The sequence below is a fragment of the Phaseolus vulgaris genome, chromosome 11 (assembly GCF_051622355.1).
Source record: "Phaseolus vulgaris cultivar YP4 chromosome 11, ASM5162235v1, whole genome shotgun sequence".
Classification (NCBI taxonomy): Eukaryota; Viridiplantae; Streptophyta; class Magnoliopsida; order Fabales; family Fabaceae; genus Phaseolus; species Phaseolus vulgaris.
The window spans coordinates 45529797-45544737 of NC_143508.1; the positions used below are offsets into that span (position 1 = coordinate 45529797).

Genomic DNA, 14941 nt, shown 5'->3' on the forward strand with positions numbered 1-14941 from the left:
CTTCCCTAACCGAAGATGAACTTTCTTTATGGTGAATTACTCTTTTTGCTCTACCCATTTGAATTGTTTATAATTTTCACCAATGTTCATAATTCTTGAAGGACCAAATAAATCCATGTGAAGCAGCTCAAGAGGTCTTGATGTTGAAAGAATTTTTAACTTGTTTTCCCTTGATCCTTTTCAAACTTGATTTGTGGTAGACCATCAACAAGATTTTTGAAATTACCTTATTTAAATGATGCATGTGAATATGAGTTATCCTTCTATGCCATAACCAAGATTCCTCATGTTTGGTTAAAAGAAAACCAATATTAAATGCAAAATCAAATATATTAAGCAAATAAACACTGTTAAACCTTTTACCAACCTACTTAACATTATGTGAATTTGGCATGCATATCACAGAACAATTTGATTTAAATGTAACGTGATAACCCTTGTCACACAATTGGCTTATGCTTAGAAGATTGTCTTTTAGCCCTTCCACATACAACACTTCTTTGAAAAAAACATGTTCTAATGATTTATTGTGCCTCTGCCAAGGATTCTCCCTCGGTTATTGTCACCATATGTAACATAGTCTTTATGCTTGAGGTGTAAATCCACAAATTTATTCTTGTCCCCAATAATGTGCTTTGAGCAACCATTGTGAAAATACCAGAGATGTTTTCTGACTATCAAAGATTCTTGCAAAACAATTTAAGGAACAAGTTTTGGTCCCTTATTAATTTGGGTCCAGTACTATTAATTAAACTTTTAAGCATTAACTTTACAAGACCCTTTGGTAAATCATATTTTCTAACTCTACAAGATCTAATAGTACATCCTCTTTTTAAACAATAAAAATAGTTTACTACAGGTTTAGACAATGGTTCTTCTTTTCCAAAAAAGCTTATGAAAGATTTGTTTATGGTGTTTGGATTATAGCCCAAACCAACTTTCCCAAAAAACAGTTCTGATATCCAAGAACTGCTTCCAGATTTGACTGCCCACTTGAAAACTTGTCCATGGTTTTTATAAGATATTAGACCTTCTTTTAGAGGGAGTCATAGTTTTCGCAACCTTTTCTGTCAGCACATTTACAAGAAGAGTTTTTATAAATGATTTTTAGATTTTCAAAATTAATTTTAAAGTTGTTTAACTTTTCTTCTAAAGACTTGACTTTATTTTCTAACCAGTTGTTTAAACCTTTAAACCGATTGTTTAACAAAGCCAACTTGTTAGCTTCCTCATGTGTTTCCTTAAAAGCATCAAGCAATTAACTATAATTTTCAAAGTTTTTATAGGAGTTAGAGCTTACACTACTTGTGTCAAAATCATCCTTCACCATCAAACGCAGATTTTCCTCTTCCTCATCCCTTGATGTTGAGTTAGAGGAAGAGTCATCATTGTTTAGCCATGCAATGTATCTTCTTCTTGCTTTCCCTTTTTTTCTCCTTTTATCTTTCAAAAGCTTTTTCTTTGTTTACAACATTTGGACATTCAATTTTGATATGTCCTTGCTTCCCATAGCCAAAACAAGTGTAATTAGAAGAATTAAAATCAGTTGATTTCTTTGGATTATACTTGTTTGATGATTGTGATTTGTCCTTGTTATTCTTTTTCAAGAACTTACCAAAATTTCTTGTGAGCGGGTTGAGTGTCTCAGTATCACTGCAGTCACTAGATTCCAGATTTGTTTGTTGGACAACTAATTTGAAGGCAATCCCTTTGACTTGTTTTCTCCAGTTTCTTCCTCATTCACCCTGTTCATTTCTTGCTCATGTTCTCTGAGTTTTCCAAACAAGGAGGTAGTGGTCAAGGTGGTTAGATCCTTTGAGTGAGAGATGGCAATGACCTTTGGTTGCCATGACCTGTCCAAGTATTTGAGAATCTTGGTGTTCAACTCCTTTTTATCAAAGATTTTGCCAAGACCTATGAGGTGATTTACTATGTGAGTAAATATTTTATGCACATATGCTATTGTTTCCCCTTTTAGCATTTTGAACAACTTGTATTCTTGAATCAAGACATGCTTCTTTGCTCTCTTTACGTCAATTGTTCCTTCATGGGTTACCTCCAGGATGTCCCACATTTCCTTTGTTGAAGAACATTGAGAAACTCTATAAAACTCATCAGAACTTAATGCAAAGGTTATAATGTTTCCAGCTATGCAGTCATATTGAACTTTCTTTCCTTCAGTCTCAGTCCACTGTGACCAAGGTTTTTCAACAAACATTTTACCAATTTCATGTTTCAGTATAAAGGGCCCATTTATAATAACATCCCAGATCCCTCTATCAATTGATGCAACAAAAAATTTCAGTATGACTTTCTAGAACTGGTAGTTTACTCCATAAAGCATTGGCAGTTTTTTTATGGAAACCCCACAACCAAAAGGAAGTTTTTCAGCCATTTAAAAATACAGTTTAGGATCGAATCTTGAATAACACATAAGAACTTAACTCTGATGCCAATTGTTAGAATTTTTGGCCAAAACAAGAAGGGGTTAATTATTTTCAAAAGATTTTCGCAAAAGATGGAGTCAAATTGAAAACTTAATAAAATCAACAGATTGATTTCTCCATTCAATCACATATAAAAGAACAACAAGCATATACACAAACTATAAACCAATTTTTATGTTTATTTAACTCATTGAACTAAAGGTAGAAAACTGGAAAACAACAGATAAAGCAATTATGAGAGAGAAAGATTTGCACAAATGATTTATACTGGTCCACTCTTACATAAGGAACTACATCCAGTTTTTAGCAAAATCATTGAGAATTCACTAAACCAAACACAAAGTTTTCAAAAGATACAACCAAGAGTATTGATCTTGAACCCTACAAGAACGCACACTCTTAACCACTCAACATAAATTCTGAAACCCTTTCTGAATCTGCTACGACAGAATACAAAGAAAGAATAAAGATTTGAGAACACTTGGATTTTTACAGATGAAGCAGAGAAAAAAATGCAAACCTATAAAACCTTCTTTACAATACAAGAATGAATACAAAGAAAGAATAAAGGTTTGAGAACACCTGAATTTTTACAGATGAAGTAGAGAAAATAATGCAAACCTATAAAACCTTCTTTACAACACAAGAATGATCGAAGAAGCAAAAAATAATCTCCAAGAGTGATTTCAAAAATGAAGTTTTTCTCTCTTACGAAATTCTTAGGTTTTAAATGATCATATATCTCCATATATATGATATTAATGTTTGCAAATACGGTTTGACCATTTAATGAGAATAAATGTATCAAATGAAATCTTTTTAGTTAAAGTAACAGAAATATGTTAAAAACATTTAATTGAATTTTTTAAATAACTAATTGTTTTCTTTTAACAAAAGAAATCAACAGATTTAAATCGGTTCTTTTATCGAAATATCTTGTTGATTTGACTAAACAGAAAAGACAAAATAGAAATAAAGAAGTTTTCAAATCTTTAAAAAATTTAAGTATTTTCAACCTGTTAATACAATAAATCAATTTGTTAAAAATACTTACTATAGTCAGAAGACTTTAATAGAATTAATTTTAACAAATTTAAATCTTGAATCAACTGATTAAAAAATATAGCAGATTTAGAAATAAAACTTTTTTCAAGGAGATAGCTTTTGAAATGACTTGGACCATAATGTATTGCAAAGAGATACATCAAAATCTACCTAGACACATACAACTTCAAATCTTCATGACAAATTGGATTCATCAAAGCAAGATCTTCTTGGTCAACACTATTAATCGAACAAGAAAGATTTTTTATGATCTCAATATCTACTCTCTCAATGGGAGGGAGCAAATACTCGACCTTAGACTTAAAATTATCCACCCCTTGCCAATCTAAAGGAAATCTATGGGTGAAATTTGGATAAAAGAAAAGGCGTTTCTATTTTTCGTATGACACACATTTCAGTTTGAAGAATTTATTTTTAAAGTTCTTAAAAGAAGAATAGTAAACTGTAAAAAGAGGACTATATTGGACTCGATTTAGAAAAACCTAACCAACCTTTGCACCATGTTTTAGTTGGTAAAAATACATAAAAGCATTTATAGTGAGACGTATTTGAAGGTAGGTTCAAAGTACCTAGAAAGCCTTGAAGAAGGCCCTATTATTGGGATGTAACTAACTCAGTGCCACATTCATGGCGATCAACATACGATACTCAAAAGGTGAGAAGGGAAACATAATATTAAGTTCTATGAGAAAGTACTTGTTGACATAGGTGAAGTCCCCAACATCAGGCTGGAGCTTCATGAATACTCGGTCACCCTTAGTGAAAGGTTTGGCCGCAATGAACTCAACCATTCTTGTCATAACATACACTAAAGGAGGATATAAACTCCTCCACCTTATCCCTATAAGTAAACTCAAAGGCATAAGAAGTGACTTCCCCAAGTATCCAAGAGAACTCCGAAGGTTCAATTGAATCTAGAAAGGGGTTTAATGGAGTCGAATTGTACAATCCAGTATGCATTCTCCGGATCCGATGATACATACCGGATTGTACAATTCAGTATGTATATCCAAATCAAGTTATGCATACCGGATTGTCCAATCCGACATGCTATTAAAAAAATGAAAACTAGACTGTATAATAAATGCAAAAGAGGAAAAATAAAATATGCAAAAATGGTGTGATGATTCACAAAACAAAAAAAATTAAACTTACCTTTACAACAATGGAAGTCCTTCTATCCGCTTCAACCACTCATTTCTCAAACAATTGCAATGACAAAAGTTTTGGAAACCAATGAAGGTGTTGTCACTTTGAAGAAATAAAGGGGGTATGCCGACTACAAGTGTACTGGTCGAAAGTGCTCGGATCCTCAGCTCAAGCACTTGAGTGTAGTAGCTCAGTTAGACAGGCCATGTGATAAATATCCAACTCGACCTGGGGCAAGTATGTGCCCAATGACGTGTCACGAGGTTGGCCTAGATATTTGGTAATCCATATGGAAAAGATAATTAAAAGTAAAATCATACGGAAATAACTGAATTAATTGAAGTGTATATATATTTTAAATACAAATAAAATTCGTTAGGAATGATGTGACATTGTACCTGAAAAATAAAGGTACACATTAACATAATGTTTTTACTGTTGAAATTATATTTTTGTTGTTGAAATAATATTCTTGTTGATGAAAATCGTTGAAGGAATGTCTGTAAAAGGGGTTTAAGACCTCAAGTAAAGGTAAACTTTCTGAACCTTACATTGATATCAATTTATAGTTTAAATGCCCTCACTGACTTGATCGTTGGGTGTGATCAATAGGTGGAACCCCTTCATCACAAGACGTTTTCATCTCGGTTCAACAACCAAGTAAAGTCGCTTGAACCTGGAGCTCACTTCCTAGTCTGACTAAGACCAGCAAACGAGAACAACAAGAATAAAAAAAATGAAAGGATGTGGTATGAGGTTAGGAGAAAATTAAGATATTTAAATTTTTAAGAAAGAGAAAAAAAAATTCATATTATTTTATTATTGAGGTGAAGGTAGAATTTGCCAAATAATATGAGAGCGTGAATTTTCCCAAAATCGATAAAACCAAAAGATATACGAAGTCTCACCTTCTTAGAGAACCCGACCCGAATAATTGTTTGAGCTTTACGTAAGTTGTGCCTTGTATAACTGAGTCTGTTAAAATCCATTATTCGTTTGGGTTTGTGTAGAAGAAACAATTCGTGGGCGAGAAGAAGAATCTCAGAAGCGATGGCGAAGCGATCGTACAAGACGGAGTTGGGGTGCATAGCATGCGATGAACTGGGCGAGCTCGGAGCGGGAAAACCTCACTGGCTGGTCGAAACCCCTCACGTCCTCTGCGCCATCGACAACCACTCCATCCTCCTCGCCAACCGCTCCACCATCCTCCTCCTCTCCTGGTCCTCCAACTCCGCCGTCGCCCCTCCCCTCAAGATCCGACCTGACCTCTCCCCCATCGACGCCGAGTCAATCACCGCCCTCGAGTGGCTCGCCTTCCGAGACCACCGCGTCATCGTCGCCGGCACCTCCTCCGGCTACCTCCTGCTCTATTCCCTGCGGGGAGATTTGATTCATCGCCAGGTAATGTTTTTGCTGCCATTTCGGCGTCTTGTTCACTGTGTGATGATTTTTAGGGAGAATTTTTCTATTTGAGAACTGGAAGACGTCTGTGTGTTGTTCAGTTGGAACGATGTGATTGTTTGAATACAACGAGGCGTGATGAATTGCAGTTGTAATCGTTGAGATTTATGTCGTAGTTTGTTATGCATGTGTTTGTAATTTGCACGAATCTCAATAATTGATTTTCTTATCAATGGATATTTTTTGAGATCCATATTGATTAGTAATATGATATCACTAAATTAAAGCATACAAGTAGAGGTAATTTCCACCTCACACCCCGTGTCTGTCCTATGCTCAAATTAAAGTAATAGAGTTATGTCCTAAGCACAAATACTAGGATCAAATCAGAGTTTAACGTAGTTATTGGTACTGGGTCTAGTGGGTCACTTTATCGGACCATCCACAAATGTCAAAGTCTTGAAAATTTCACGTTTGAGATGTGCAGTAGTAGTGTGTTGTAGATTCACATTGACTACTCATGTGGTCGAATTGAAGTATGTAGTGAGGATAATCCTCACCTTATAAGTTGGCTTTTACAAATTAGTTTTGTGGGATTGATTTAGGTCTTAAGCTAGAGTTATATATCCTTTATTCTTTGAAGTTTCCCATGCTTCAGAGCCTCCCTCTAAAGTGAGGAGGTTCACTTTAGAGGAGTGCACTCACAATGGTTGATTACAAAATCGGTGGTTGTGAGTTGTGATGGAATCAAGTTTATATATGATAAATTTGTAGTTAATTACAATATCAACCGTTTCTACTTTCTAATTAATGTACTTTATTCTCTAAAGTACATTTCCTAACCTCAACGGAGTCAAATCCTTAGTTCAGACAGAGGACCAAATTTGGCTTCTCTAAAGTGAAGAGATGCATTTCACGAGATAAAGTGTAAGGACAACCATTTATTAGAAAATTAGTGCTTTAAGTGTGATAAAATCATACACGTGTATGTATGACAAACTCTAAAGTTATTTACAATTTTGACTGTTAATTTTTCAATAACTAATGTGCTGGTTACTCTGCCTTACTAGGACGCCGGATCAGTCTGCCTTCATCCATCCTCCTCTGTATAGAAGTAAAAAGTATTTTAATAATGGTATTTTAAGAATGACTTGTTAACCATTTATGACAGGAGTTGGTGAGTCACAAGTGAGTGAAGAGAGAAATAGTTGCTCTAAGATAGAGAAAAAATTTATACTTTTGTGTGTTTCAGAAATTCTGTTTTTTACCTTCTATCATTTTCCATTTCTGTTCTTTACCTTCTAGCATTTTCCAAAATATTTACCGCTTGAAACATAAGAGTTTCATTGACCAATAACGTATGGGAAAAATACCAAAAAAAACTGTTTAAAATAGAAATTTGTGGTACAAATTTAAGATTTTGCAAATAGGTAAGGTATAAAAAACAGGTAATATGAAAGTCTGCATGCATATTTGTCCCCTTTTTGGCATTATGTTAATCATAGGTTTTATATCAATTTTCTTCCCTGTAGATGATTTATCCTGGACGAGTTTTAAAGTTAAGAGTTCGTGGAACAAAGAAAGATTTGATTCAAGATACCTCTTCAGAAGAGTTTTGTCTCATTATGCCAGGTGTAATTGCCCGTTTTGATGGTTCTGATGTTCAGGTAAACACTGGTTGGTTTCTGTATCTTGCCTATTACAACTTCCCTGAAATATAGTCTGTTGGAAAAGTTTTGTTTCTTCCTTTCTGGGTATTGGAATAGTCCATTTTATTTGGATGTCAATATTGCTGTCTGAATTTTTGGATTGTGGTAGCTGATTATGGGTCTAATTGTAGGCTTTGCTATTTTGAAATGCAGAATATGCTGCAGCAATGGTTTGAAGAAGCACACTCTCGATTTTGGGACCAAAAACCAAAGAGCCAAGATTCAGAGGACTTTGGAAATACTGATGTAAAAATACCTTATCAGTTGTGGAATATTGGTAAGAATGGTACCTGTTCTGATGCAGCAATTACTGGCATAATGCCACCTCCACTTATGGAACAACAGGTAAATTCTCTTAACTGATTGCTTTTTGTCTGCCATGGTAATGGTGATCATTTGAATTTATTTTCATGAAATCCAGACAATAGAGGTACACAAGAGTGATTGGAGGAAACTATCATCAAATCATTTAGTATCTCTTAGCATCATGTAAGATTAGTGAAACCGCATTTTTTGTGTCTTTTATTTGTGGTATACATGTTCAGGTGTTGGTAGGGTTTTAGAAATTTCTTTTTCCCTCTGGCAATATCTCTCACTCATAGTATCACTTTTGGCAATATCGTGATTATCTTTCATTTCTTTTTATCGTGTGACAGCATGATTGTGGTTTTGTTTGAACCGTAGATAATGGGAGCTTTCTGAAATTATTTCTTGTATTTGAATTCAGCTGCTTTTATTGTTGGGCAGTCATCAAGTCAACGTTATTATTGTGCAGTGGCTGTAGGAGAGGATGCTGTGATTTCAGCATACAGGTACTTGGTGGATTATTTGGTATAATTTTATGCTACTTCTATAACAATATGTACTCTGATTTGATTTGCTCTATGAAATCCTTTTTGTAGTCATAGTAATAAGTATTATATTGACCCTGTTATTTTTTTATCCTTTGGGAAGACTTTCTGAGAGCAAAGGCAGGTCTTTAGTGGGAGCAATCCTGTCTAAAGTTGTACCAGCGACATTCTCCACATTAAGTTCTTTTTCGAAGTTGATATGGCGGACTGAACCGTCCTCTCCAAAGAATCCTCCAAGGAAATCAGATCAGAAGCCTCAGCCTTTTGCCCGAGGTAGGAGTAACACCCATTTTAGTGCTTGTCTTCTGTGATTAAAAAACAGGCTCCTGCAAATTATTATCTGTATAATAGAGAGGATGGTGAGTCCTTGTAAAAGGAAAAAAAAATTATGTATTATCATGCTAAAATGGGTTGTTTCAGACAGTAGAAAAGTGGTGCAATGATTTTATAACTATAACTTGAAGAAAGGGACTCCCACTAGGAAATTTAGACTTTAAGAACGTTACACTACTAGTGAGTTTGAGACAAAAGCAAAAGGATGCACCCTCTCTAGTGGCTTCTTCTGCTGAAAACCTCATGAGTGGATAGGTTACATTTTATTATCTTAACATGGAAAGGAATGCTTCTGGAATGGGTTCATATCTCATTGCCTTCATATTGCATACCTCTTTTCAGCCTTTTATATTTCATTTTTATGTCATGTTCTTCTGTAGTTATTGTCTTTTTTTGGGAGCGGGTTGTAGGCAGGGGAGTGTGTTCTACAATTAGAAACTTAAATGAATGTTAAGTAAATTTCTGCAGAAATAACCATTTTATTTTAGATCACGTCTCGTTTCTCTTTTGGCATCTTATTGCTGCTGCTTTGGTGGAGTAGATGTTCTGCAATGCTAAGAAGCTTGTTATAAATGTCTTAAAAATTAATAAATGGTTAGAAACTTATATGATTGTTACAAGAAAGTTCTGCAGAATAACCAATTTACAGCACACCTCTCTTTTCCATTTCGGTATATTATCAACATTGGTGTGGAATTGATGTATTGCAATATTGAGAAGCTCGTTATAAGTGTCATAAAAAATTAATGAATACTTAGCTAAATTCCTTTGCACATTCTGTTAGAAACAGATATAGCTGAACCTACTGGACCCTATCAAAGAGAAAATGTAGAGCTAATATTCTCCATTATTGTGGCACCATTTCTAAATTCAAATCCTATTATCTGACTTTTTCCTTCATGGTTTAATGCAGCTTCATCTCTGACAAGTTTAATAGATCACCCTAGGAAAGGTGAGAAGCTTACCTTATCACCCAGTGGTACATTAGCTGCTATAACAGATTCACTTGGTCGCATATTGCTGCTTGATACTCAAGCACTTGTGGTGGTGCGCTTATGGAAGGTTTGCTCTTGAACTTTTTTACCCTTACCACCTCACTGTTCCCAAAAGAAATACCGAAATGAAAATTAGTATTTTTGCAGGGATATAGGGATGCCAGCTGTCTATTCATGGAGATGTTGGTGAACAAAGATATTGGATCATCAAGCTCTTCTTACTCTGAACCATCAAAGAGTGATTATTCCTTGTGTTTAGCTATTCATGCACCTAGAAAAGGAATAATTGAGGTTAGTTTTTTACCTTGCATTATAAGTGGACTATATATTTTCATCTCTTTTATAAAAACTATTGGAAGGGTAAGTGTTTGCTGCAATTGTGCCATTAAAAATCATATTGCTATAACATAACAGTTTCTTCTCTTGTTTACTGTCAGTGTAACACTGACCCCCTTCATTCCGTTGTTGTGCATAAATTACTGAACAAGTTTTCTGTAATACCTATTGTAATAACAATTTTTTAAACAAATTTAATAATTCTGTTGTTTAGTTAATTCTGGTTTTGTGTTAAAACCAGAATTATATATAGGTCTTGTTGTATGTTCTTGGAGAATAATGAAAAGGTTCTCTAGCTTTCTGTATCCTCTACAATCTTCTTTTGAAGTTGTGAGTGAATGTGGGTGTGGTGTTCGGTTGTAAGTGATTTCAGAGTGTAGAGTGAGTTAGGGTATGTGTTCTCTGCCGTGAAGAGAAGCACTGTGAGGGAAAGAGAGCATCATACCTTTTTAAATTTTAACATTTTCCTACTGAACATTACCTGTAGTGTTATTTACTTGATGGAAATTTAATTCGTTTTCTTGATTGATAATATCGTGCAGATCTGGCAAATGAGAACTGGGCCACGTCTTAGAACGATTTCATGCGCAAAAGGTAGCAAAATGTTACAACCTAGCTACAGGTTTGGAGCATCAATGTCTTCGCCTTATGTCCCTCTAGAAGTTTTCTTGTTCAATGGGGACTCAGGTCAGATATCAATCTTAAATCGAACCTTGGATTCTTGACAAGCTTATGTTAAATTTTTTTTTCTTTCTCAGCCAAATCGAAAATTACATTTGTAAAAAACAAAACAAAGAAAGACAGCCTGGTGTTATAAAGCCCCTGTTATGTGTGTTATCTTAGGAATGGTTGATCCTCTCTGTATGGGTCTATAGTAGGCAACTTTACCTTGCATTTAAATTGATTATTTTATCTTGGAGAGCCTGCATTTCCGGAAGCTTCCTCTGGTGAAAGTCTTGCAAGACAATTGGTCAAGAAGGAGGAATGAAACATTTTTAATTTTAGAATGGATGATATGGGATGCAGAATTACAGTATATATATATGTATGTAGAATATCTTGTGAGCTAGATTATGATTACACACTAAAAGCTGTGTAGACCTAAATTGAGGTGTAGAGATCCGGCAAAAAATTTCTTGAATTATAATCTAAGGTAAAAAAAAAAAACATATTTTGGATTGTTTGATTTGATTGTTTGTTTGGAATGATTTCAAACAAGGGTCTAAGTTTCTGCGCTTCATATATTATGGGAGGAGATGGTCCAACAAATCTGTGGGGTTGGAGGAAAAAACTTTCGAAATGAGGAAAGTTGCATGCATTCTTATTCTTATTTCCCCTCATTCGTTTTCCCATCATTTTTGTCTCATAAGCAATTATAAGACCAAATTATCCCATAAGGTGAAATTTGTTTTTCAAACCAAACATTAAACTTCAAACTTCAATTTCTGATTAGTTTACCTTAATTAACTCTTCCAACGTTGTTCCGTCTTCACCACGTGCTTCCCATTATGATGCGTTGTGCAGTGGACATGAACCAGAGTGTAAAATTTTCATGTTTGTGCCATTGGTGTGTAAAAAATGCAAATGTGGGACGTTCAATTATGATTTCTGATAAGAAAATAAAACATTGAGACGTTGCTAGTAACATATTAGACCATTTAATTCATTGAAAACGCCCTTTTTTTATTTCTTGTCTTCTATTTGGACTTATTTTAAAAAATAATATTGTTAAGTATAAACGAGCTCTAAAACCTAACCAAATATATTTTCCATTATTATTTTCTTTTTCCATCGAAAAGTAAAATAATAATGAAATAAACAATTCAGAAAGCAACTGATATCAAACTGTGGCAACGGTATTTTGGTTACGCTAATTGTGCAAACAAGTGTAAGCCTCACGAGTTGTGATTTTGTCTTTTATGCTTATAATAGCTATTTTTACAAGGGTATACAATGTAATACATATTTTTAGGTGACACAAATTAGTGCAATGTATTTCAAAGAATTAAGTAATATCTGTATAGGGATTAAAATGGTAAAGATATATGCAATCTTAAAAGCAATTCGGAGATAGATGTAATTTGCTTTAACATAAAAGTTGATACTTAATATCTACGAGACTGTGTTTCTAAAATTTTGAAGTGTAAGTATATAGATCAACATGTGCATTATTAATGAGATTTTTGGTAAATTCCATACTAATTTGACTACACGCTATAGGAGAGAAAATTAATTTGTTTCATTTTTTTTATTTGAATTCCATACAAGACGTTTGAGTGAAAAATGTTATCACTTCAACATCTATTTTAGTTTCTCAAGTGATAGTCCAATGTATCCACACTAATGATCCTCACTTGAACAATATTTGAGTAAAAACTTTATGTTGAGGCCAGATATGTAGAAACAACAAATCTACAAAATTTAAGGAACAAATTGCAATCTAGAATTTGGTGTTTGATAAACTCAAAACAAATTTAGAAGATCTCGATACACTCATCTAATGTACAAGTTGCATGTTGTTGCTTATATAACTCAATTTCACTATCCCAAACCAAAATTCATATTTCATTTTTACTATCCCAAACCAAAATTCATATTCCAAACCAATGAAAGCATCATCACATCCAATTCAACTCAAACATTTCCCATCATAATTTTCAACTATTCAATTAATAACCCTCTATCATTAATAATTAAATTTGAATACCTTCTCTTACCTAATAGGAACGGAAAACATCAAACGTCTAAGAATCAAAAGAAACTCTACCAAAACAATCAAAATACTCATAAGAAGATGTATTTTTTTGAGAGAATAACATTTTTCAACTCATAGAGTCAATGAAACTGTGAGATATTAAAGAGGGGTTGAATTGATTTTAAAAACTTTTTCTTAAAAAATTCCTTTCTTTAAACTTTTTTCAATCTGAAAATTAGAATGCAATCAGTTTGAGAATCTTATTGAAACAAGAGATTGAAAATCAATGAAAGGGAGAGAGATATAGAAAGATAAAGAACACATGAGGATTTATACTAGTTTAGATTCAATCAATCCTACATCCAATTAATAGTTTTCTCCCTTGAAAAATTGGTTTCACTATCAACAGAATATTTGTACAATGCAAGATAATAATTATAAATAGAAAAATAAAATCTTTAGGTACAATTGACTCCCGAAGAGGGGGCCTTAATGGAGTCTGAACTCAATTCGTTAATCGAAAACACCAATTCATCACAAATTAAAATAGGCAAGTGATAGAAAGAAGTATGCACAAAGTTTTATACTGGTTCACCTTCAAACACTAGGGCTACATCCAGTCCCCTTAAGTAACTCACTTAAGAGCCTTTATTAACACAAGTATTATAAACTTCTCTAGGTGCAAGTATTATGCGCATCTCCAGGTGCAAGTATTATACACATCTTCAAATGCAAGTATTATACACCTCTTCAAATGCAAGTATTATACACCTCTTCAAATGCAAGTATTATACACCTCTTCAAATGCAAGTATTATACACCTCTCCAGGTAACGAGCATTAGACATGTCTCCAGGTAATAAGTATTAAACACCTTTTTAGGAAACCAGTCTTAATCTCCCCATGAGATCAAAACCTCTAAATAAGTGAGAAACATTTGAGCAATAGTGAAAGCTCACAAGGTTATTTCCACAGAGTGAATAATTTACAATATAAGACTCACTTCCCAAACAATAAGTGCTCTAAACAACAAATATAGAAATTCTCTAAGAAAGACTATACATACTAAGAATAAGAATGCACTATGTAACCTTTGTATCTTGTCTCTTGCAATTGTGTGTTGTCTTGTTCATCTTCAAGATCTATATATAGTCTTCAGAATGTGACAATTGAAGCTTTGATTTTTTTTCTTTGTTCACATGATCGTTTGATATTTGCTTTGATTGATTCTTCTACGTCTTGAACTTTGAGTGTAGTTTTAATTGTTTCTTCTTTTGTCCCGAATGTGAGCATTAATACTTCAATATTGTGATCTCAAATATCTTTAATATTATCCTTCATAATTGTGTATTTATCATTGTCTTCTTCTCATCAGAGGCTAAATAAGGCAAATTCTACTTTGATTAGATTTTGTGCGTCTTTGAGTATGTGAAACAATTTGAATTTTTTCCTTTCTATCTCTGATGTGAACATCAAACCATTATAGCTTTGTTACTATCAATTCAATCTATCACATTGTCTCCTTTAATGTAGTAGACGCTGAGTCATGAAATGTTTCCTTTGAAGTAATCTTTGTGTCATCTTCATTTGATATTTGCGTCAATGCACTCTTGAGTTCTTTTTATACTTGTGATTCTTATATATATATATATATATATATATATATATGAGAAGCTTGAATCATGTTGTTCACTTCTTCATATTGAATTTATTCTATCCTTGTATTAGACATTGAATTAGGAATGTTCTGATATAAGCTCTGAATACGTCATTGACGCATGATTGCTTTTGGAATAAATACATTGTGTGTGCTTCTTCTAAGGAAAGACTAAATGACACTTTAATGCTTGATTGCACCAATTTCGTTCATCAGCTGTATGGATTCCTTAATTAGGCGTTGAGTATGGAAATTCTGGATATTGACTTCTATGTGTCTTTATGTTCCTAAAGTACATTTAGAA

The 14941-nt window shown here is 33.7% G+C and overlaps 2 protein-coding genes across 4 annotated transcripts; one reads left to right on the forward strand and one right to left on the reverse strand.

The window, feature by feature from the left end:
- Positions 1-1690: 1690 nt before the first annotated feature.
- LOC137808720 (uncharacterized) lies at positions 1691-2218 on the reverse strand. The gene has a single exon (XM_068609986.1). It carries the CDS (start codon positions 2216-2218, stop codon positions 1691-1693), a length of 528 nt encoding a protein of 175 aa, XP_068466087.1.
- A 3292-nt stretch (positions 2219-5510) lies between these two features.
- On the forward strand, positions 5511-11465 carry LOC137826755 (Rab3 GTPase-activating protein non-catalytic subunit). Of its 3 annotated transcripts, none has more exons than XM_068632895.2 (8): positions 5511-6062; positions 7595-7729; positions 7925-8116; positions 8519-8583; positions 8726-8895; positions 9869-10017; positions 10098-10241; positions 10829-11465. In XM_068632895.2, the coding sequence occupies exons 1-8, from the start codon at positions 5712-5714 to the stop codon at positions 11009-11011; spliced, it is 1389 nt and encodes a 462-aa protein (XP_068488996.1). In that variant the 5' UTR covers positions 5511-5711; the 3' UTR covers positions 11012-11465. The 3 variants fall into 3 exon arrangements, 2 of the variants coding, with proteins under 2 accessions (XP_068488996.1, XP_090153709.1); XR_016517632.1 differs by having other exon boundaries at positions 5543-6062; positions 8499-8583; XM_090297583.1 differs by lacking the exons at positions 8519-8583; positions 8726-8895; positions 9869-10017; positions 10098-10241; positions 10829-11465 and adding an exon at positions 8193-8392 and having other exon boundaries at positions 5581-6062.
- Positions 11466-14941: the final 3476 nt, after the last annotated feature.